The sequence below is a fragment of the Octopus sinensis genome, linkage group LG3, assembly GCF_006345805.1.
Source record: "Octopus sinensis linkage group LG3, ASM634580v1, whole genome shotgun sequence".
Lineage (NCBI taxonomy): Eukaryota > Metazoa > Mollusca > Cephalopoda > Octopoda > Octopodidae > Octopus > Octopus sinensis.
The window spans coordinates 157,570,898-157,596,158 of NC_042999.1; the positions used below are offsets into that span (position 1 = coordinate 157,570,898).

The window sequence follows — 25,261 nt, forward strand, 5'->3', positions numbered from 1 at the left end:
TGATTATAGGTATAAAATTTATGATTATTTTATATAAATTTTCGATTATAGGACAGCTTAGAATATTCAAAAGCACGAACCAGAAAACTTGCTGAAGAAGGTATGGTGTCAGCTTTAGTTGAATTGTCAAAGACTGAAAGTGAAAATAGCCGGGAGCAAATCTGTAGGTAATCAGTGACTTCTTCAGAATTTTTCTATTTAACTGTTTTATATTTTGTTTTTAATCAGTTTTTATAATACACACACTCACGCATACACATGCACATTCATTTAGTCCTTCCTGTGAAGGTTGGTTGCACAGAACCTTTAAACGCATACATGCAATGCACTCTACATGCAATGCACTCTACATGCAATGCACTCTACATGCAATGCACTCTACATGCAATGCACTCTACATGCAATGCACTCTACATGCTTCTAAAATAATACGTAATTGTGCACTATTATGTGTATATATTTATAAAACAGTGAATTTGTGGAAATCTTGGTATTTTGTGGAACTTGTTTCAAATTTTTATGTAGTATTTATTGTATGTGATTATATTTCCATATACTTTACATTGAATTTTTCTGGTTTCTATGGAATATCTGAAACTGATTGGTGATTTAATTTTGTGACTTAAAATAGTATATGTATATATGTTTTAGAACAGAAATATGTTTATTCAGTTAGGACTCAAAGGTAGACAACAGTTCTTTTGTAACTTAGTGCTTCGATGAAGCTCTAAGGTGTCTGCTTTGATCTAACATGTCGAGCTGACCATGTGAGAAATATAAATTTCTCAGTTCAACACCATGAGAATTATTGATGGTCATGGAAAAAAAATAGCTCTACTGCAAACTGAAGGTGTTTGAATTGAAATAACATATCTGATGAAATGAGGGGAATGTATGGAATGAAAGCATCTTCCTTGACACAAACTCTTAAATGCAACTCTAATGTTGCTAGAAAGCTGAAATTTTACTTTCTTCTCCAAACACATGATGCTTGGAGTCCTACTCTCAACCTAACAGCAAGTGTACCATTTGGGTTAGCTTTCAGAATTTTGCTTAAAATCACCAGACAACAAAAGTGTGACTCCACCCTTAATGCTATTGTTATTTGTGTAAAATTGTGGCTTCATCTCATCCTTTCACCTTGGCTTACCGACAGTAGAGCAACGTCTCTCTGGTTGCCACACTTTATTTTGACTTAATTTCCTTTATAGAGAAGAAGGATGATTGCATCCTTCCAGTCTCTGGGAACAACACCATAAGCTTGTGATGATTTTATGTGATACAACTGCTACCAAAGTGCAAGACTTCAGTGACAATTCTGTCTTTACCAGGTGCTTTACTAAGCTGCAACTTACTTATTGCCATTACTACCTCATCTATTAAGGATGCAGAGTCCTAGAAGCTGATGACAAGTCTTTGTTGAACAGTGTCAATTACTGCTTTATCTACGTCAGACTCTTAGTTTAGAAGTTCAGAAAAATGTTCATTTTGGTGACCTGTGCTTTATGTTGATTTAATAAGTAGGGTAAAGCCCTTGGAAAGCAAAGGAGTTGATGCAGAACTCTTAGGCCCATAAACATGCTTTATAAAATAGCGACAGCTTGAATATCATGAGCAGGACCTTCCTAACATCCTGAGAGATTGCTGCAGTAGGGATTTTGTACTCTTGTAATGGGTAAGTGTTAGATTTGGTTGCACAACTCGTTTCTCGTTCTCGTTTCTCGTTTACTTGTTTCGGTCATTTGACTGCGGCCATGCTGGAGCACCGCCTTTAATCGAGCAACTCGACCCCGAGACTTATTCTTTGTAAGCCCAGTACTTATTCTATCGATCTCTTTTTGCCAAACCGCTAAGTGACGGGGACATAAACACACCAGCATCGGTTGTCAAGCAATGCTAGGAGGACAAACGCAGACACACATACATATATATATATATATATATATTATATATATATATATACATATATACGACAGGCTTCTTTCAGTTTCCGTCTACCAAAGCCACTCACAAGGCATTGGTCGGCCTGAGGCTATATCAGAAGACACTTGCCCAAGATGCCACGCAGTGGGACTGAACCCGGAACCATGTGGTTGGTTAGCAAGCTACTTACCACACAGCCACTCCTGATAACCTTCTGTGTAGTTATACACCATGAGCTTTACACTTTGCAGTTAGGAGTTTCAGAAATTCAGCATCATTTTCATCAAACCAATCCCTATAACTGGCTGTAACATATCCCAGTATTTCAGTGGTGCATTGAAAAACTTGGTCTCAAAATTCCTCTCAAGCTGTAATATTTTCAATATTAGATTGATGTCTCTGAAGCTTTTATGTTGATTTAATAAGTAGGGTAAAGCCCTTGGATGGCAAAGGAGTTGATGTAGAATTCTTAGGCCCATAAACATGCTTCATAAAATGATGGCAGCTTGAATATCATGAGCAGATTGTTGCAGTAGGGATTTTGTACTCTGAAGAATCCAATCTGGCTCTCTTTTCTCTTTCCCTCCAATTACCATTTGGGACTTTGTTTGCACTAAGCAGTAGTCTGTCCAACAATCTGATCCATGAAAGACTTTGACGTTACAGATGTCATAGATAACATGTTTGTGAATAATAACATTACCCAGTAAGTGCCAAACCGTAGACCTTGGGTGCATCCATTTTGTTGTGTGATCATCTTGTGCATAAAGTGAGTGCAATCATCATCCTCATCATCATTTAGCATCCACTTTCCATGCTAGCATGGGTTGGACGGTTCAACCGGGGTCTGGGAAGCCAGAAGGCTGCACCAGGCTCCAGTCTGATCTGGCAATGTTTCTACGGCTGGATGCCCTTCCTAACGCCAACCACTCCATGAGTGTAGTGGGTGCTTTTTATGTACCAGACAGGGCTGGCAAACGGCCACAATCGGATGGTGCTTTTTATGTGCCACTGGCACGGGGGCCAGGCGAGGCTGGCAAACGGCCATGATCGGATGGTGCTTTTTACGTGCCACCGGCATGGGGGCCAGGCAAGGCTGGCAACGGCCACGATTGGATGGTGCTTTTTACGTGCCACCGGCACGGAACCATATTCATCACAAAGCTTCATGAGTGCAAGTCCTTTGCTGTTCATCTTCCCTATATAGAAATGCCCAAGAGAGTTTCATGTTTACCAATCCATTCCAATTTTAGCATTAAAATCCTCCAGCAGAATGATTTTGCCTGATTTGGGGCTTTTCCTGAGTACAGCTCTCTGCTGGGCATTCAAAGTAGTTTTATCTTCATCAAAACTGGTCAGAATTAGGGACATAGGCATTTACCAAAGTAGCAAATTGCCTTTCTCTCAAGTGCAGACACTGAGTCGTTAAATGATTATTTAGAAGATTGAAAACTCCTCCAACTTCTTGAGGATTTTTAGATTGAACTGCAAAACCAATGCCAGCCTCTCTGCACTCCTCCATTGATTTCCTTTTCCAGGAAAAGGTGTAACCGCCTCCAACTTCCTCAAGCTAGCCATCACCGTCGAAACAAGTCTCTGAAAGAGCAGCTATATCTATGTTATATCAATTCAGTTCTCAAACAACTCCACCAAGGTTTATATTGGAGCTACTGTTAATTTTAAACAAAGATACGCAGCAGATAGGCACAGGAGTGGCTGTGTGGTAAGTAGCTTGTTTACCAACCACATGGTTCCAGGTTCAGTCCCATTGCGTGGCACCTTGGGCAAGTGTCTTCTACTATAGCCTCGGGCTGACCAAAGCCTTGTGAGTGGATTTGGTAGACGGAAACTGAAAGAAGCCCGTCGTATATATGTATATATATATATATATGCGTTTGTGTGTCTGTGTTTGTCCCCCTAGCATTGCTTAACAACCGATGCTGGTGTGTTTATGTCCCCGTTACTTAGCGGTTTGGCAAAAGAGATCGATAGAATAAGTATTGGGCTTACAAAAGGAATAAGTCCTGGGGTCGATTTGCTCGATTAAAGGCGGTGCTCCAGCATGGCCGCAGTCAAATGACTGAAACAAGTAAAAGAGAAAGAGAGCACATTTAAACTTGTTTAGACACAAAAAAACAGTAATTTGACTTCTCGGGCTGAACACATATACTACTTTAGGAAGAAAAAAACCTACCACATGATATATGGAAGCACTCCATCGGTTACGATGACGAGGGTTCCGGTTGATCCGAATCAACGGAACAGCCTGCGTGTGAAATTAATGTGTAAGTGGCTGAGCACTCCACAGACACGTGCACCCTTAAAGTAGTTCTCGGGGATATTCAGTGTGACACAGAGAGTGACAAGGCCGGCCCCTTGAAATACAGGTACAACAGAAACAGGAAGTAAGAGTGAGAGAAAGTTGTGGTGAAAGAGTACAGCAGGGATCACCACCATCCCCTGCCGGAGCCTCGTGGAGCTTTTAGGTGTTTTTGCTCAATAAACACTCACAACGCCCGGTCTGGGAATCGAAACCACGATCGTATGACCGCGAGTCCGCTGCCCTAACCACTGGGCCATTGCGCCTCCACACATGATATAACTTGGTCCATCATTGACTCTGGTCTTCCATACCAGGGCCAAAATACTTTTAGTTATGTTTGAAGGAATCTATACTTATACCGTCCATTAACTCTGCAGAACTATTAAATAAGCATCATGAGGCGTTCTCCCATTGTTTCACAAATTCTTTAAAACTTTCAAATTTTTTCACAAATTGAGATGCAATAGGATAACTACACCTATATAGCCACCTACCAATTTATTTTCTCTGATGTGTACTTCAGATATGGCATGGCTCAATTAATTAGTTTATTAACCTATCATCATATTTGTTTATTCTACTTTATTTATTTATTCATATATTTTTTCATAGATTCTTTCTCTACCCTTCATTAATTTGTACTTTTACACCTCACCTGGCTTAAAGCTTGTGTAATATATACTCAGTTGTAGCACAGTTATCAAATAGCTAACTTCAAGCATTTCTTGGTTTATAATTTACTTAACACCTATTAAAATGAAACACTAGTTAAACTAAATTTATATACTTGCCTTACTAAATTTCTTTACTCAACATTTTTATTTATTTTATCGTTTATTATAGTATTTATTATTATTACTTTATTCATTTCATCTTTATGTCATAATTCACTCAACTCTAACCTGATAAAAAGTTATATGTTATTTATTCCCAATAAACTTACACATTTAGTAATAATAATATCACAGTCTTCTACAACTATTGCTTCTATAACCAGATAAAGTTTAACTCTTCTCCCACTGTCTTCCATATCAAATTTATTGTACTGATGGGCTGTAGTTTTTAAAATTCATTTATCTTATTTTATCCTATGTACAATACTCTAACATTATCCCTTCACGCCCACTCTTCAGGTCATCCAGTAAACCTAGCCCACAGGCGTGCCGACTATACACTTTGGTCCTTGAATTGCGTCTGGCCTTCATCACTCTTTATCAATGGAGTTGCCTGCTTACTTTTTCCTTTGTTTTATGACTGTGTGTGTGTGTGTTGAGGAGGTGACAACACTAAGCAATGATGTGTATAAATACAAACTTGTTGCCAGTTCAAATATGCTTGAGGCATATTGCTTGTTCCTTGTCTCCCAAACAATATTCTCATTCTTATCCCAATATATACTTTTGGTTCTTTATTGTTTGTTTCTGCTTTAAGACTATACACTATCAATTTTGCCAGTAAGCCATCACCATCTAGTGGACAATTCTCTTGAATACTGCCGTTGGTCAGATGCTTGTCTCATTCTCTCTCTCACTTATGTGCATGAGCATGTGCAGAGAGAGAAAGAGAGAGAGAGAGAGACTACATGCTATGAGTACACTGTAAATAGACTCTCTTGAATGCCTGGATGGTACACTTGAAGTAGTTGACAGCTTTTGTTTTAATTAGCAAGATAGGTAGTTTATCTTAACCCTTTTGTTACCAACCTGGCTGAAACCAGCTCTGGTTCTGTAGTACAAATGTCTTGTTTTCATAAGTTTTGAATTAAAATCTTCCACCAAACCTTAGTCACAATTTATGTTCCTAACACTAGCTGAATGATAACTAAGTTATTTTACTAAATTCTTTGTTATATTTAAAATAATTGAAAGAAACATAGAGCATCTCAAAATGAATACGGTAACGAAAGGGTTAAAATGGTGTAGTCAAAGTAAGAACAGATTGGAGAAAGTTCAAGGAGCTACTACTGCTGTTGGCAACAAAGGTTGTTTCCCTCAGAATGAAGAGTGGATTGTGTGATTCTTATGTTAAAACTGTAATACTGCATGGCAGTAAGACAGTTTGACTTGAGAAGACAGGAAATAAATGAATTGAACAATGTTCTGTTGAATGTATAATGTAAATGTACATGAATGACTGAGTGAAAATGGGAAAAACTGGGTATAAAAGGATCCAGATGTATTGTATAAGAAAGAAAACTGCACTGGTATGGATGTGTGATGTGTATGGGTGAAGACAGCTGTGTAAAGGAATGCTAATCCCTAATTATGGATGGTGCTTGGTGGAAGAAAGAAATCCAGGAAGACGTAGGATGAAATGCTAAAATCTGATCTCAAGACCTTGAGCTTCACTGAGGAGATGATAAAGGACTGAAATGACTGGCTATATGCAGTTCTTGAGAAGACCCTCTCCCTCAGCGAAACTGAGTTTTGGAGTTCTGTGTTTGTATGTATGTACATACATATTCACAACTGGGTCTTGACCTAATTTCCTTCCTCCTCAAGACACCCTCACCATCCCTCATCTCTGTCTGACTGCAACTTTTCCTTGATGCCACTTTTCTTACTGCCTGGGACCCTTTTGCTTATAATCCATCCTTCATTTATTAATACTGTTCTTTCCATCCACACTTTACGTTGATTGTCCTCTCCTCCTACCAAATTATCTCTCTTACATCACACATCTCACTCCTCATGCACTTCATCTACCTCATTCTCCACCCTCCTCCAACATACCCAGCCACCTGTCATCTCTCGCTTGTCCTTTTCCTTGTCTACTGTCTCCTCATTAATATCCTAACATTATGCCCTGCTTTCTTCTGCACTCTCTTGCTTCCCACAACTCATGCATCATTAGTCATCTGTATCCCCTTATCCATCATTCACTACATCCATCCTGAACCCTATCCACCCTCTACAGTTGTCACCTACCTCCCCCCATCCATCCTCCCATGCACTCTTGCAACCTCCACCTGCCCACATACCTGGTTCCTCTGTCCCAATTCATTTTTACTTACCTGGTACCTTGAGGGTCTACCCATCCACTTCATCACCACTATTTTATTTCTTTCCAGCTCCACCTGATCACTCCCACCTTCTCTTCTAAAACATGAGTAGTCCTATAACTCATCTACAGCAAGAAACCTGGTCTGCTCTGGCCCCTCCTCTCATATTTTAATCCTGCATCTCCAAGCATAAAGCCATCCCCCTTAGAAATTGCATGGAGACTTCAGTAGTGCTGGTGGCATGAAAAAAGCACTCAGTACATGCTTTGAAAGGACATTCAGCTGTAGATACCAGAGCACAGTGCAGTCCTTGAATCCATAGGATATGGTCGAACTGTCTAACCCATTCCAATATATAAATGAGAGCGAGAGAGAAATTATGAGGACTGGCTGAAAAGTGCAAAGGCTAACCAAGATACTCACTCACATGGCGTGTGACCAAATGTGGTTTATTTTTCAACACAGTCCCTCTTGCAGTCCACACTTTTCTTCCATCAGTGTTGCAGTGCTTAGTTCCTATTGGTGAAGAAGCTTTCATCTTGTTGCTCAAAAAAGCATCACAGTGATGATGATGTCATATCTGCATCAACTGCAGATATGATGTCATCATCACTGTGACACTGCTTCCCAGCTATGAGTTTTTTCCATGTTGGGCAACAGAAGATAATCAGATGGAGCCAAATCAGGAGAATAGGGAGAGTGATCAACCAGTTCAAAGCCACAGTCACACACTGTAGCCATTGAAAGCAAGGACATGTGTACTGGAGCATTGTCCTGATGAAACAAGACCTTTTTCATCAGTTTTCCTGGGCATTTGGCCTTGATACCCTTTCTTAACTACCTCAGCAAGTTGACATAGTACTTTCCAGTGATGGTGTGACTCTTTTGAAGATAGTCCATAAACACAATGCCTTTTGCATCCCAAAAAACTGAGGCCATCGTCTTCCCTGCAGATAAAATAACCTTGGCCTTCTTTAGAACAGGTGAAGAGATGTGTTTCCACTGCAAGAATTGTCTCTCTATCTCTGGCTCAAAGTGATGAACCCAACACTCATCCTGGATTAGGAAATGTTCAAAGAAATCAGCTGGATCTACCTGAAGCAATGTCAGATTTTGCTGTGATGTGATCAGCCTGGTGTACTTTTGATCAGGTGTCAGAAGACATGGCACCCACCAAGCAGAAACCTTTATCATATCAAGTTCATTGTGCAGAATATTCTCAACTCTCTCATGGGATATACTAAAAGCATTGGCTGTTTGAGTAATAGTCAATTGCCTGCTGTCCATCATGATATGGTTGAACACAATGTTTTTCTTAGTAATAATAGTTACCGGATGTCTTGATCTTGGGTCATCTTCAAGGCTCTTCTTCTTCTACTCCTAAATTCAGCTGCCTACTTTTGCACTGTTGATAAAGCTGGAGCGTCATCCTCTAATGTAGCAAGCATGTCTGCATGAATGTTGTTGGCAGCTAAACCCATTTTTTGCAGGCACTTGATAACAAAACAATGCCAAATTTTGTCCACTAGTTAGTTTTGAAGTCTTCTTTGAGCAGTGAGATGTCATTTCATCTGGAAAGATTTCACAGGACTAGCAACACTCCTTCATAGTTAGCCTATGAAAATTTTCAGCCTGTCCTCATAAAGAAAGACTGGAGGAGAAAGGAAAACAGAGTTTGCTGTGACAGACAGACGTTTCTGAACCTAAAATTAACCCTTCTTCTTTGCTACTCTTTTAGTCTGTCTACGTCTTCCTTCACTTATCTCAGTTTTGGGATTTTTTTAATGTATTATTCTGGATTGTATCTGTATCTCCCTGCACAATCTAATAAAGATTTGTTGAAAAATGGTATTGTTTAAGGCGGCGAGCTGGCAGAAACGTTAGCACACCGGGCGAAATGCATAGCCGTATTTTGTCTGCCATTACGTTCTGAGTTCAAATTCTGCCGAGGTCGACTTTGCCTTTCATCCTTTCGGGGTCGATAAATTAAGTACCAGTTACGCACTGGGGTCGATGTAATCGACTTAATCCGTTTGTCTGTCCTTGTTTGTCCTCTCTGTGTTTAGCCCCTTGTGGGTAGTAAAGAAATAGGTATTGTTTCAAGCCAACAAACACCAACGCATATATATATATATATATGTACGTGTGTAAATATAGTTAGAATGTTGTTCTCATATTTCATTTATATTTATCTTTTTTTGTTTTGTATTTTATTTTTTGCATTTTAAAAATTTCATTTCTTTCTTACTTTCCATGTTGAAATAGGGTATTTATTGCTTTGGTTTATGAAGCAGATATGCGTGGCCTAGTGGTTCAAGGAGGTGGTGCTAAGGTGAGGTAAATGTTTCACTCTAGATTGGAAAATTTTCAAGTTTATACTTAAAAGATTATATTCTCCATTTATTTTTTTAAAATGAAATGTCGTAAATATTTATTTTTTGAATATTTGAATCTTTCTTTTAACTCTTTGGTATGAACGTTTTATTTTGCAGGCTTTGATATCTTTGTTCTTGGACAACACAGAAGCCGGTAAAGAATGTGCAGCTCACAGCCTTGCTAAAATTGGTGTAACTATGGATCCTAATATTGCATTTCCTGGACAGAGAGTGGGTGTTGCTTTTCCTTCCGTTTTTTTTTTTTTTTTTGCATAGGTTTAAGCCTTTAGTATTTAAACCGGTCATATCCGGCCAAAATATTTAATCTGTTTTATGTTCAAACTGACCAGATCCAGGCCCTCACACCTACCCTACAATGTTATTCTACATTAGGTAATTACACCATCAAGATTTTGAAGATATGAGATAATGCATGATTAATTCAAATCAATGGGAATCAATAAGCATTATGTTTGATAGAATAATCTGAACACTAAAGGTTTAAATGAAAAATGATTGCATTTGTACCATATAGGCGCAGGAGTGGCTGTGTGGTAAGTAGCTTGTTTACCAACCACATGGTTCTGGGTTCAGTCCCACTGCGTGGCATCTTGGGCAAGTGTTTTCTACTATAGCCCCGGGCCGACCAATGCCTTGTGAGTGGATTTGATAGACGGAAACTGAAAGAAGCCTGTCGTATATATGTATATATATATATGTTTGTGTGTCTGTGTTTGTCCCCCTAGCATTGCTTGACAACCGATGCTGGTGTGTTTACGTCCCCGTCACTTAGCGGTTCAGCAAAAGAGACCGATAGAATAAGTACTGGGCTTACAAAGAATATGTTCCGGGGTCGATTTGCTCGACTAAAGGCGGTGCTCCAGCATGGCTGCAGTCAAATGACTGAAACAAGTAAAAGAGTAAAGAGTATGCCATTAGACCAAATGATTAATTCTCTTTGAAATTAATATTCTTGGTTTTTTTTAAGTGTCTTTTTTGACTTCTTTTATGTCAAGCCTGTGCCAAGATGTTCCTGCTACGGTCACTCTATCTTTTTGTACATCTAGAACTACAGTGTCCAATTAGTCCAATTCTGTACTATTCTTAAACCTTTAGATACCAGCCTGCCTGAAACCAACCTTGGTTTTATCAAACCCACTTCCTTTTATATTTTCTAAGTAATGTAAATTAAAGACCATCTATCAAAATTTCATGTTAACTTATATTCCAAGCATCAGCTTAATAAGGACAAAGTTTGTCAGCATCATTTAACGTCTGCCTTCCACACTGGCATGGGTGGCACAAGTTACTCTAAATTCTTCATCATTTTTCAAATTAATTAAAACAAAGGCAGTATATTTCAACAGATTTATGGTAATGAAGGGGTTAGGTGGTAAGTTACGATTTGTGGGAAATTGGTTGCTATCTCTAGCAGGTCAAATTACCATGTAAATGTTCTTCCATTGGCTAAACTTTATGTGATTGCATTGGTTGAAGAGACAAAGGTGACTTCTAGTGAATAGATGGGAAATGATAAAGAGAGCTGTATATTTTTAGAAGAGAATGTTTTTTAATACTATTGTTTGTACTAAGAAGAGAAACCTGTGGTAAAACCCTTTGATATACTATATCAATAGATTAAAGAGCTTTGACTTCTTTGGATTTCATTTCTTTTAAGAAAAGTGAGCTGCTACCAATTTCATTTGGGTTGGAGGGCATATTTTTTATCATATTTGCCTATATTATACCTCAGAAGATTTTTACTTAAAAGTTAGATCTCCAGTTGATATATATAAATAACATGTAATTTAAAATTTAAAATTAGGGTGAGAAATTAGATATCAATTTAATTAACATCGATTTCACACCAGTGGTCTAGTATAAAAAAACTGAAGGTTCAGTGGAACTGTATTATATATATATTTTAGAGGGAAACCACTATGTGGACACCCATATGCTAGAAATAGATCTGCTACAGTCTCACCACCAAGAAATGTTCTCAAGAAAAATTTAGCAAAACAGCCAAAATGTAATCAAGCAAGACAAAAGAAAAAGTAATAAAAATATGGATTATTCGTATACATGTTTCACTATCAACAAATTAAGCAATCTTACTTACGTAACTTACGTAATTGTCCGTAGATCATCGGTACGACCGTCCAAGGTGAATATAATTTGCAGGACTGCATACTAAGACGTCCACACGTTTTGGTTGTTTTTTGCTAAATTTTTCTTGAGAACATTTCTTGGTGGTGAGACCGTAACGGATCTATTTCTAGCATACGAGTGTCCACATAGTGGTTTCCCTCTAATATATATAAATAATATATACATATATAACCAGTTATTCCACTTTCATTTCAAGGATTGGTCTATATTGGTCAGTATTATCATTTATTATTTTTATATTTATTTTCAGATGTATGAAGTGGTGCGACCTATGATTCATCTTCTTGACATCAACCGAACAGGACTGCAAAACTTTGAAGCTCTCATGGCTCTGACAAACCTTGCATCAGTTGGTGAACCTGTTCGGTCAGTTCCAATATTTTTTCATTAGTTTCCATTAGAAGTTGTATAAAATTTTCCCAGAATTTTATACATCTTCCAAGTGTTATATTTTTATTTATAAGATTGTTGAACAGATTTGGGATTTCTTGAAGTAAAATTACTTATCTAGAATTATATTCATTAAACATATTGGTGACAGAGTTAGGCTCTATGATAGTTACTATCAGCAGAACATTGTGGTGATACAAATAAATAACTAGGAACTAAGAAATACAGAAATTATATTAGACCAGTCATGGGCAAACTATAGTCCATGGGACTTAATGAATGGTACATCTAATGAAAAATTACTTTGGATTTTTTTTAGTGCTGTGGCTCACCTGATGATGAGTTACGTCTCATGCAGCCTCCTTCTCAAAGGTCACACATACCTGTTTTAGACTTTAACACTAGAAATGCCTTTATGACTCACTTATATGGTTTGTGTACTAATTTCTCACATGACACCTTGGCATATCTGATAATTTGCATACAATGAGGAAAATATCACGTGCCGAGCAAAGAAATATGAATTTTACTTAGCTTTAGTATCATTTGTAGAACCATAGTTACTTTATTTTTTAAGGGATATTCACAAAACCAAAGGATGGGCAGAGATATATACTCTTTTACTCTTTTACTTGTTTCAGTCATTTGATTGTGGCCATGCTGGAGCACCGCCTTTAATCGAGCAACTTGACCCCGGGACTTATTCTTTTTGTAAGCCCAGTACTTATTCTATCGGTCTCTTTTGCCGAACCGCTAAGTGACGGGGACGTAAACACACCAGCATCGGCTGTCAAGCAATGCTAGGGGGACAAACACAGACACACATACATATATATATATATACACGACAGGCTTCTTTCAGTTTCTGTCTACCAAATCCACTCACAAGGCATTGGTTGGCCCGGGGCTGCAGCAGAAGACACTTGCCCAAGATGCCACGCAGTGGGACTGAACCCGGAACCATGTGGTTGGTTAGCAAGCTACTTACCACACAGCCACTCCTGCGCCTTATATACATATATACAACGGGCTTCTTTCAGTTTCCGTCTACCAAATCCACTCACAAGGCTTTGGTCGGCCCGGGGCTATAACAGAAGACACTTGCCCAAGATGCCACGCTGTGGGACTGAACCCGGAACCATGTGGTTGGTAGACAAGCTACTTACCACACAGCCACTCCTGCGCCTATGTTTAAAAGATATTTTAAAATAATATAATATTTAAAAAACAAAGCATTGATGAATTTAATTCTTAAGATGAACTTTCAAAAGACTTCAAATACTATTGCATTAATAAAAAGAAATATAAAATTTCTTTTTGTTAATATAAAAGTCTTGACTCAGTAATTCAGTAGTATGTTGTATATGGAAGCCCCAACACAAAAAGGAGAAAAAATATTGTTTGAGCAGTGCTGTATAACTGGAAATCATTTATGATATTAACTATCCATTTTTGTGAGAGGATGTTTTACAATGCTAACCTGTAGAATGTAAAGTATAAAGTAAATTTTATTATATAAATTAGATATAATACAATTCAGTTAACTGCTTAACCATAGGCAATTTTATTATTCTCCCACTAAGTACCTTTGTAGTCAAAATTAAATGATTTCATTTCGGATAAAATTTTTACTTTTCACCCGTCTTTTGAATTTAGTTTCTCTAATCTGTGTAGTTTCCATTATTGTTTCCAAAGCTACAGAGAATGATATAATGCACTTACTAAATTATTATGAGTATGCAAAACAACAAGAATCAAAACAATGATGTGTGCATTCATTCTTAACATGTTCTGGCAGACTTGGATATGAATATGCTTTTCTCTGTATGATTCTGTCTTTGGAGAACAGCTTCTCCCTTTAGACAATGCATTGACAATGCACACACATTTCAGCGATGATATTGCTGGGTCTGAATTCCATGTGTTTTGGTATGATATATTGCATTAATTTCCATTTATTTATTTTCCCTCCTCATTTTGCAATTGAACTTTCATCATCATCATCATCGTTTAGCATCCGCTTTCCATGCTGGCATGGGTTGGATGGTTCAACCTAGGTCTGTGAAGCCAGAAGGCTGCACCAGGCCCAGTCTGATCTGGCAATGTTTCTACGGCTGGATGCCCTTCCTAATGCCAACCACTCCGTGAGTGTAGTGGGTGCTTTTTACGTGCCACCGGCACAGGTGCCAGACGGGGCTGGCAAATGGCCACGGTCGGATGGTGCTTTTTACGTGCCACCGGCATGGGGGCCAGGCGAGGCTGGCAACGGCCGCGTTTGGATGGTTCACTTACGTGCCACCGGCACTGGTATCACAGCTGCAATTTCCATTGATGTTGATCGATTTCGATTTTGATTTATATTCATAAAACCAATCTTTTTAAAAATTAGAGATTTACGAAAAAATTACCATCATGAAACAAACTGTAATATTACACTCAACGTACCATAAATTAAGCTTATGACAGAAGTATTGTGCATGAACACAGAATCATACAAATTTAGTTTGTGTGTGTTTAGAAGAACACACTTGTATAATATCTTCTCTGTATATCACTCTGAAAGCTTTTTTCTTTTTTTCCTGAATTCCATGCAAATACTCTTGATGATTTTGTTTCAGTTATTGAAAACATCTTAAAATTTCTGTTGCAGAAAACGGATTTTGGCAGAAAATGGATTTCCTCAGATCGAGCACTATCTGTATGAAGAGCATGATATGATCCAGAAAGCTGCAACAGAGTGCATATGTAATATGGTCATGAGTGAAGATGTATGTATATGCTGTGCATTGTCTGTGTGCTGCTTTGGTCTTTAAAAATTATGTCTCAATCCTGTCTCATTTTTAACACTCATCATCATCATCATCATCGTTTAATGTCCGTTCTCCATGCTAGCATGGGTTGGACGGTTCGACCGGGGATCTGGGAAGCCAGAAGGCTGCACCAGGCTCCGGTCTTATCTGGCAATGTTTCTACAGCTGGATGTCCTTCCTAACGCCAACCACTCCATGAGTGTAGTGGGTGCTTTTTACGTGCCACCTGCACTGGTGCCAGGCGAGGCTGGCATCGGCCACGGTCGGATTGGTGCATTTTACGTGCCACCTGCACGGAAGCCAGTTGAGGTGGCACTGGCTTCGGCCACGATTCGGATGGTGCTTTTTACGTGCCACCGACACGGAAAACTTAACAATATCAGAATTGGATACAGATAATGACACCTTTGGAAATGGAAGCTCCTTTTTGTATGGATTGAAGTTACAGTTAATTGAGTTAATTTCAGTGTATTACAGGCATTGCTTTTGAAATATGAAGAATGTTACTCTGTTGGCATTTGAACTTGAAAGATGTCATTGATATTGATTCAGTGTAACATCCTAGTTATCTAGAATTATATTCATTAAACGAATTGAAAGGTTCATCCTAAAGTCCAAAAGCACTAACTTCCATATGAAGTTGCAACTTTTTTTCCTGTTAGCAACTGTATTGACCTTTTAGCATTTAAACTGGTCATATCCTTACCCAAATATTCTACCTGTTTTGTGTTCAGATTGGCAGATCTAGTCACTCATTTCTACCCTACATTGTCATTCTAAAAATAAATTATCACATCATCAAAATCTCAAAGCTACAAGATAATTCATGATTAATTCAAAGCAATTAATTCAAAGCAATTCAAAAGCGCAGGAGTGGCTGTGTGGTAAGTAGCTTGCTAACCAACCACATGGTTCCGGGTTCAGTCCCACTGCGTGGCATCTTGGGGCAAGTGTCTTCTGCTATAGCCCCGGGCCGACCAATGCCTTGTGAGTGGATTTGGTAGACGGAAACTGAAAGAAGCCTGTCGTATATATGTATATATATATATAAGTGTGTGTATGTGTTTGTGCCTGTGTTTGTCCCCCTAGCATTGCTTGACAACCAATGCTGGTGTGTTTACGTCCCCGTCACTTAGCGGTTCGGCAAAAGAGACCGATAGAATAAGTACTGGGCTTACAAAGAATAAGTCCCGGGGTCGATTTGCTCGACTAAAGGCGGTGCTCCAGCATGGCCGCAGTCAAATGACTGAAACAAGTAAAAGAGTAAAAGAGAGAGTTTCAAAATCAGCTTATATGTGTTTTGAACATAATTGTTGACTGCAATAAAGATTTATTCTATGTTGTAAAAATGTGGTTTGAAGGCACATAAATAAAATTGTTCTTACCTTGATTTGCAATCAGGTACTACCAGCAGATTGATCAATTCTTCACCCGTGTTCACACAACCTCTCTCTGTCCATAACTCCCAGTCCTCCTTCCACCATAATAAACAAACAAATCTCATTTATTTTCATCTTCAATATCTTTTTGATATCATTTAGAAATATAACTGAGCTGTGAACTATAGACGCCATGATAGATCGTTAGCCACTACACACATTTTTTTTTCTCTCCTTGTTTTTTCTGTGTCCTTTTCTGTAGAAGAGCGTAGGCTCGAAACATAAAAGACTTTTTCTATTCCTGAGCGTTATACTAATACATCTGTTTGTTTTCTACACCACCTGCCTTCGTCTTTTGTTGTTTTTTTTCGTAAACTCTCCCTATATATTCCTCCTCACTTATGTTGAATCTCTCATTATTAATAAATACATTTATTATGGTCTGTTGTAGCTTACCTAATGGTAAGGCTTATTAAGTCAATAATTAGAGACTCTTGTGATTTGAGTAATTGAGAAGATTTATATTGTCTTCTACAAGACGATATATAGAATTTGAAACCTGACAAAGTCAGTTTATGTAACACTTGTTAACTGTTCACTGATTCCTCCATTCAGAAATGAGCAGTATCTACCTATGGTGTTGCTTATAACTAGATGAATAAGTGATAGCCACATGTTAACAATGGTTAGAGAAAACATCTTTTATCTTTTGTCTAGTAGCACAATACTCTGCTAGAGCTGCATCAAACTAATACATTTAATTAAGAAATTGGTGCAATATTCAGATCTTTTCAGTTTGAACGGCAGATTTTTCTAGCGGTGTCATATGAAATTGTCACCCATAATTATGACTCTAGTATCGATCTATTGCATTTCAATCTATTTTAGGGTTAGGGTGGGGGGAAGGGTATCATTTTTTTCTTCACAAATGTAAATAAACCCAATCTGTTTCTTAAATGAGAGACATATTCATACGGCACAGAATGTTTTCACTTCAATAGATGCCATTGATTGGTTGAAATTGCAGAAATTGAAGAAAAAAAACAACAAATATCTTACAAACTATAGAATTTTCTCAATAAAGCCAAGAGAAAATGATGTTTTATAAACACATTCTACCAGTATACGAAGTTTTAAATTTTTTAGTTACCTAGAAATTATGTTAAAAACTGCTGTTCAAACCTAAAAGATCCCAATATTCTATATCAAGTTTTAAACAAGAGGGTTTACATCTCCTGGATTTCAGAGCTTTGATCAAAAAGTTATCTAGCATTTTAGTCAACTGTTAGCTTTTTTTGTAAGGGTATTATGATATATCAGTGGTTTTGATGTGGATTGCAATTACATTGAAATATGCTGCTTGTATTTTAACAGTAGATCCTTTTCAGTAGTATATATTTTTATTATTATATTCTTCTTCAGGTGGCAAAACTGTTTGAAGGAGAAAATGACAGAGTGAAATTATTGTTACTTTTCACTTCCAATGAAGATCAAGCAACAGCACTTGCAGCATCTGGAGCCCTTGCAATTTTGTCTAGCAGTGTTAAAATATGCCAGAAAATAGTTCAGGTAAGTAATTTGTTTCCTTACTTCAGTTTGAAGGTGGCGAGCTGGCAGAAACGCTAGCACGCCGGGCAAAATTCTTGGCAGTATTTCGTCTGTCTTTACATTCTGAGTTCAAATTCTGCCGAGGTCAACTTTGCCTTTCATCCTTTCAGGGTTGATGAATTAAGTACCAGTTGTATACTGAGGTTGATCTAATCGACTGGCTCCCTCCCCCAAAAATTTCTGGCCTTGTACCTAGAGTAGAAAAGAATATTACTTCAGTTTGATAAGCTATGACTCCAAGCTTGCATAATATACAATTTATAAGAAATTCTTGACCAATTCTTATAAATTTTGAATTTATATGTAATTCAAAGAAAAACAAAAATAACATTAAAACGGTATCAAAAGGAGAAAAAATATTGAAAAATTGAAATTTCAATTGTAAATTCTACCTTAATTCATGAGCAATTTTTCGATGAGTTGGAGTGTAGTTATCTTAGTCAATTCCATTATAGTACTGTCATTTATTTTGTTTTGGATCTGGTACCCTCTTTGGTTTGTTTTTGTGATACTCTTAAAAATAATTATGGAAGATTTTCTTTTAAAATTTCATTACAGGGGGAAATACTCTAGAATATCTCAGTTGAAGACCAGAATACTGGTTAGATGGTTGTCCTTTCTCCTGTTCCAGAACAATTTCTACATTACAAATTTAATAATTTATCACCTGGATTAGTTCCTAGAAACAAATCTATCTTCAGTTAATATTTTTACTAAACTCCTTCAGTAACTTTTACATACTCTCTTTTACTCTTTACTCTTTTACGTGTTTCAGTCATTTGACTGCGGCCATCCTGGAGCACCGCCTTTAGTCGAGCAAATCGACCCCGGGACTTATTCTTTGTAAGCCCAGTACTTATTCTATCGGTCTCTTTTGCCAAACCGCTAAGTGACGGGGACGTAAACACACCAGCATCGGTTGTCAAGCAATGCTAGGTGGACAAACACAGACACACAAATACATACACACACATACATATATATATGCATATATACGACAGGCTTCTTTCAGTTTCCGTCTACCAAATCCACTCACAAGGCATTGGTCGGCCCGGGGCTATAGCAGAAGACACTTGCCCAAGATGCCACGCAGTGGGACTGAACCCGGAACCATGTGGTTGGTAAGCAAGCTACTTACCACACAGCCACTCCACATAGTTGTTATTACCGTATTTTTCACTTAATTATTTTTCTGAATTCTGCTTTTTAATTTTTGCAGGTGAAAAACTGGCTCGATCATATGTTGGCACTGGCAGTGAATGAAAATATTCAAATACAGCACCGTGGTATTTATATTATTACCAATATGATTAGAGCAGAGAAAGATATAGCAGCAAATATAATTGAAAGCCAAATTCTAGAAGTTCTAATGGCTGTATCCAATTTGAAGACTCTGAAAAAACCATGATTCGTGAATGTGCTGAAGCCGCCTTACTGAAAGCTGCAGAATATGAACTAATAAAACCAGCACAAGAAAATGGTGAAGGGAGTTAGTTGTTCAATGTTAACCGAATATTATTTATTCTCCACAAATTACCAGTGTCCTCAGTTATTACCTCCGCCTTAGTGAAGGCGGTGGTATTGTTTTCAGTTGTGTTTGTTTGTTTGTCCATGGACAAGATATCTCAAGAACCTCTTGATGGATTCGGATGAAACTTTCAGGGATGTTTGGCCTTGTGACTGGCATGAACTGATTAAATTTTGGGATCGATCTGGTACCAGACAAGGATTCTGGATTATTTTTCATCCTTTTCTTTGTTTTTTTTTACTTAATTTTTAAGAGTGGTCAGCTTCATTTTTAATATTCTCGTTTGTAAGAGCAGTCAAGTTTATTTCAGATATTCTCATTTTAAAGATCATCTCTGGCTAATTGTTGGGAGGACATTGGCAGAGGTTTGTGCTCTCTGAGTGCTCTTAAATATTTGTTTTGTTTGTTTTGATATTAGAAATAATGCAGTTCAGGTATTCTTAATGTATATGTTTCAAACCAATAGAGTAAACAGACAAGTTTAGACAGTTATAGCTACAGGGTTACAGTATATCAATTTGAATAATTATGATTCCAATGGAGTCAACTAAGAGTAAACAGAATGATGTAGTTACAGTATAGTTACTATGGAATGTGTTTCCTCCGTTCTCTTCTGATTTCTTTTCATTCTGTTTATGGGTATGAATGACATTGAATAAAATTAAACATCTTACAAGATGAGTCTGTGATGTCATTTTAATTTCTGGTTGATCCAATTTGTTTCAACTCATATTGCTCAAGCCCATTAAAAATATATGAATGTCACTACATAATTTCAACTCCTTTAAATTTTTTATTTCTGTTTTATTGACTACTAGCAGTATCGCCCGGCGTTGCTCAGGTTTGTAAGGGAAATAGCTATAAAGCATTTTTAGAGAGTTATAGCAAAAAAATGGAAAAAAAAATGATGGTAAATTTTTTTTTGAGAGTAAAAAAAGGTTGAGTTGCGTCCCCTAGACAGTCTGTGGTTTGTTTTTTTTTATTCTCGACCCCATGTCGAATTTATCGATTTTTTCAGAACTGGGGCAACTTTTCAAAATTTTCGCTGCGTTAGTTTTGAATTATGACATTGGGCTATGTGTGTGTCAAGTTTCATCAGAATCGGTTGAAAGCCATGGTCAGGGTGAGGGTACGAGAAAACAGACACACAGAAACACGCACAGACAAACTGCCGTTTATATAGAGAGAGATTGGAGAGATTAATAAATTTATTTGTTTTTACTTATTTGTAAATATTTTTATTATTCACTTTCCTCTCACTATCTTTTTCTCTTGCTCTTCGCCTCTCCCTTCAACTAACCATATGATGCATTTGGCCTTAGTGCATTATATTACTCCTCTCTTCTTTCTTCTCCCTTTCTCTTTCTCTCACCCTTTATTCCACCTCACCTCCACCTCTCTAAGAAGCAGATTATTTTATAGATTTAAATTTTGTTTAAACATCTCCAACTGGGGTCTGGGAAGCCAGAAGGCTGCACCAGGCCCAATCTGATCTGGCAGGGCATCCAGCTGTAGAAACACTGCCAGATCAGACTGGGCCTGGTGCAGCCTTCTGGCTTCCCAGATCCCTGTTGAACCGTCCAACCCATGCTAGCATGGAAAGCAGACGTTAAACATTGATGATCTCCATAGGAAATGTGTTATTCATCATCATCATCATCGTTTAGCGTCTGTTTTCCATGCTAGCATGGGTTGGACGGTTCTACTGGGGTCCGTGAAGCCAGAAGGCTTCATCAGGCCCAGTCAAATCCGGCAGTGTTTCTACGGCTGGATGCCCTTTTGGGTATACAATTAAATTTTACTATTGAAGAATTGTGCACATAAAGACAGGTGTACCATAAAGGTAAAATAGAACAAAGTACTGGAATTATCTTACAAGAAAATTAGAAAATTAAATACACACTAAATGTGTGTAAATTAAATACACTAAATGAAATAAACACAAAAACACATCCAATAATGACTCATAATACAAATTAATCAAAATTTGTCACTCACCTTACAGGTGAATTAAAAATATAGGTAAATATAAAATAAAACAAGGTAAATTTTTTTAAATATTTATAAACTCATGTGGAAAGGGTAGCCCCAGGAAGATGTGGGTTGAAGTGGCAAGAAAGGATCTACAGATGTTGGAACTTACAGAGGGGATGACAAGGGACCGAGACCAGGCAGTTTGCTGTGCCTGAAAAGACACATCATGCTAAGTAAAAGTATAGTTGCCCTTGAATACAGGTTTGTCCCCTGCATCCCTCTCCAACTGAGCATTCCTGATCTTGTAGCCTCATGGGAACTGGTGCCAGGTAAAAAGCACCTGAATCAGTGTCTTGTAAATGCATCTGTGCCAGTGCTGTGTAAAAGCATCCAGTACACTCTGTAAAGTGGTTGGTGTTAGGAAGGGCATCCAGCCGTAGAAACCATGCCAACATGGAAAATGGGACCTATGATGGTGATGACACACACATACAAAGAGTATTCATATGGAATCTTGTAAAGCAGCCCACTCTACATAATGCACCTTTGCAAAGAGCGGCTAACTGGGTTCCGGGCAGGTGGCACGTAAAAGGCACCGTTCGAGCATGATCGTTACCAGCATCGCCTTACAGGCACCTGTGCAGGTGGCATGTGTAAAAAGATTCGAGCGAGGTCGTTGCCAGTATCGCCTGACTGGCCCCCATGCCGGTGGCATGTAAAAGCACCCACTACACTCTCGGAGTGGTTGGCGTTAGGAAGGGCATCCAGCTGTAGAAACTCTGCCAGATCAAGATTGGAGCCTGGTGCAGCCATCTGGTTCGCCAGCCCTCAGTCAACTCATGCTAGCATGGAAATCGGATGTTAAACAATGATGATGATGATGACGGACGGACCAGTGGGAGCTTTCCTCTTTTGTTGCTTTTGACACTGCTTTTTTCAACCATCAGAATTATGGAGATCAGCTGAATTGAAGGAGATATCCCTCTGGCAAGCTTTAACTTGTAACAATAAGGTATTTCTGTATGAGTATCACTAGTTTAATTTAGTCCAGTTAAAGGAACACAAATTCTGCAGAAACTTTAATACAAAATTATTTATTTTTATCATTTACAACAATATAGTCACTAATTTGAATGACAGAACAGTTATTTACACAGCAATAACGGTTCAACAATAAGGGAGAGGTGAGTGGTTTGTCTAGCAGCATAACAGCAGAGTCCATTGGAACAATTTGGTTGATTCTTGTGGTTTAGCCATGTCATTGCCACCAATATTGTTGGTGTCATTGCCTTGATTGCTATGGACACTGCTCTGGTCTGCTGGTTATTTTTAGTGTGTCTGTCAAAGAAAAACATACAAAAAAACTTATTGGTTGTTTTGTTGGGTTTCGATGGGACTGGTCAGCAGTGTTGCTGAAATCATTTGATGTGCTGAGAAACAGCTTAGTGTGTTTGGGACATGATCGCCAGTGCGTTGACAGAGATAGTAGTGCTATGGGTAAGGCTGCGATGACAGAAAGGGGGCCAGTCAATTAGATTGACCACAGTGGTACTTAAATTATCAACCCCGAAAGGATGAAAGGCTAAGTCGATCTTGACGGAATTTGAACACAGAACGTAAAGACAGCCGAAATACGGCTAAGCATTTCACCTAATGTACTAACATTTCTGCCAACTCACCACCTTGAATAAACAATCTTCTCAAGCTCAGATGCAGATGCACTCTGCATCGACAACAGATTGCATTCCCAGAATACAGAATGATACCCTTTAGTGAACATATTGAGAAATGTGCAAAGCAACTACTACCACAATTTTTAATCTTTCCATTCTATCAATATGCTATTGGAGCACCAACACAAATTAGATTAAACAAGGAAACATTCTTCATTGAAAAATATAAACCAAAACTTAACCATTCTAACATTTTTATACAAGGAAACTCATCTCATTGAAAAAACTAAAAAAAATATAAAGCAATTATCTACTTTATACCGGAAGAAATCCCTGATTACCTTCCCCTGCCTGGAACTCTTCACTTCATAGCGAAGCCATGACATGATGTAGGTAAAGAAATTTGAGAAATTTGAAAAGAAAATATGAAACCGGTTATTTCTCCAAAAACTGTTACTATACACAAAATTTTCTAACATAACAACTTAAATATATTCTTTAACCTTATAACACAATCCTTCTGTAGTTTCTTCACTCTTTTTTATTTTTTATACATCCAACAACGTGCTTTCGCACACCAACTCTCTCACCTATATATATATATATACCACTTCTTAATTTGAGCGAAGGCAATGCAAGCAGGAAGTAAAGGAACATTACTAAGATCCACACACAAAGATCAAATACATACATATATTCATGTATTGATTTATATCTACAGAACGGATATAAAATCTGACATATATAAATATAATAATATATATAAATAGATAAAAATCATACAATATATATAAATATATAAGAATCAGTGTTACATAAAAAAAACACAGTGAATTTATGCTTAAAGTTATAAAACATTGGTAAGTTAAAAATTTGGGATTATAAAACATATAAAGGACATATTGAAATGACATTAAAATTCCAGAAAAAATACAAAAATTACAAAATTGTTTATCTACAGGCCATTTCGGAGATATGCCAATTAATATGATACATTTCATATATTTGAATTTTGTAATTTTTGTATTTTAAAAATTTTTTCTGGAATTTTTCTGGAATTTTGATACCTCATTTTAATATGTCCTTTTTATGTTTTATTATCCCAAATTTTTAATTTACCAATGTTTTATAACTTTAAGCATAAATTCACTGTGTTTTCTATGTAACACTGATTCTTATATATTTATATATCATCATCATCATCATCATCATCATTTAACGTCCGCTTTCCATGCTAGCATGGGTTGGACGGTTCAACTGGGGTCTGGGGAGCCTGAAGGCTGCACCAGTCCAGTCAGATCTGGCAGTGTTTCTACAGCTGGATGCCCTTCCTAACGCCAACCACTCCGAGAGTGTAGTGGGTGATTTTATGTGCCACCGACACAGGTGCTAGACGAGGCTGGCAAACGGCCACGCTCGGATGGTGTTTTTTTTGTGCCACCGACACAGGTGCCAGACGAGGCTGGCAGACGGCCACGCTCGGATGGTGTTTTTATGTGCCACCGACACAGGTGCCAGATGAGGCTGGCAAACGGCCACGATCGGATGGTGTTTGTTACGTGCCCACAGCACGGAGGCCAGTCGATGCGGTACTGGCTACGGCCACGTTCGGATGGTTTTCTTGTGTGCCACGTGCCACCGGCACTGGTACCACAAAGATACAAATTCCATTGATTTTCATCTATTTTGATTTGTTTTGATTTGATTTTCACTTGCCTCAACAGGTCTTCACAAGTGTCACAAGAAGGAAGGTAAGCACAGGTGGACTGACTACGTCCCAGGTAGGGGCCACGGGTTATGGCCTGACTAGTCTTGCCGGGTCTTCGGATGGTGTTTTTATGTGCCACCGACATAGGTGCCAGATGAGGCTGGCGAACGGCCATGATCGGATGGTGTTTGTTACGTGCCCACAGCACGGAGGCCAGTCAATGCGGTACTGGCTACGGCCACGTTCGGATGGTTTTCTTGTGTGCCACCGGCACTGGTACCACAAAGATACAAATTCCATTAATGTTCATCTATTTTGATTTGTTTTGATTTGATTTGATTTGATTTTGATTTTGATTTTGATTTTCACTTGCCTCAACAGGTCTTCACAAGTGTCACAA

The 25,261-nt window shown here is 38.0% G+C and overlaps 1 protein-coding gene across 1 annotated transcript in view; it reads left to right on the plus strand.

Moving 5' to 3' along the window:
- Nucleotides 1-19,653, plus strand: part of LOC115209575 (protein unc-45 homolog B-like) — a 52,159-nt gene extending 32,506 nt beyond the window's left edge. The window contains 8 exon segments of the mRNA XM_029778012.2: nt 52-167; nt 9,513-9,579; nt 9,740-9,853; nt 12,042-12,157; nt 14,832-14,949; nt 17,793-17,939; nt 19,198-19,357; nt 19,360-19,653. Of these exon segments, the coding sequence (XP_029633872.1) occupies nt 52-167; nt 9,513-9,579; nt 9,740-9,853; nt 12,042-12,157; nt 14,832-14,949; nt 17,793-17,939; nt 19,198-19,357; nt 19,360-19,472 (951 nt within the window). The 3' untranslated portion in view covers nt 19,473-19,653.
- Nucleotides 19,654-25,261: the final 5,608 nt, after the last annotated feature.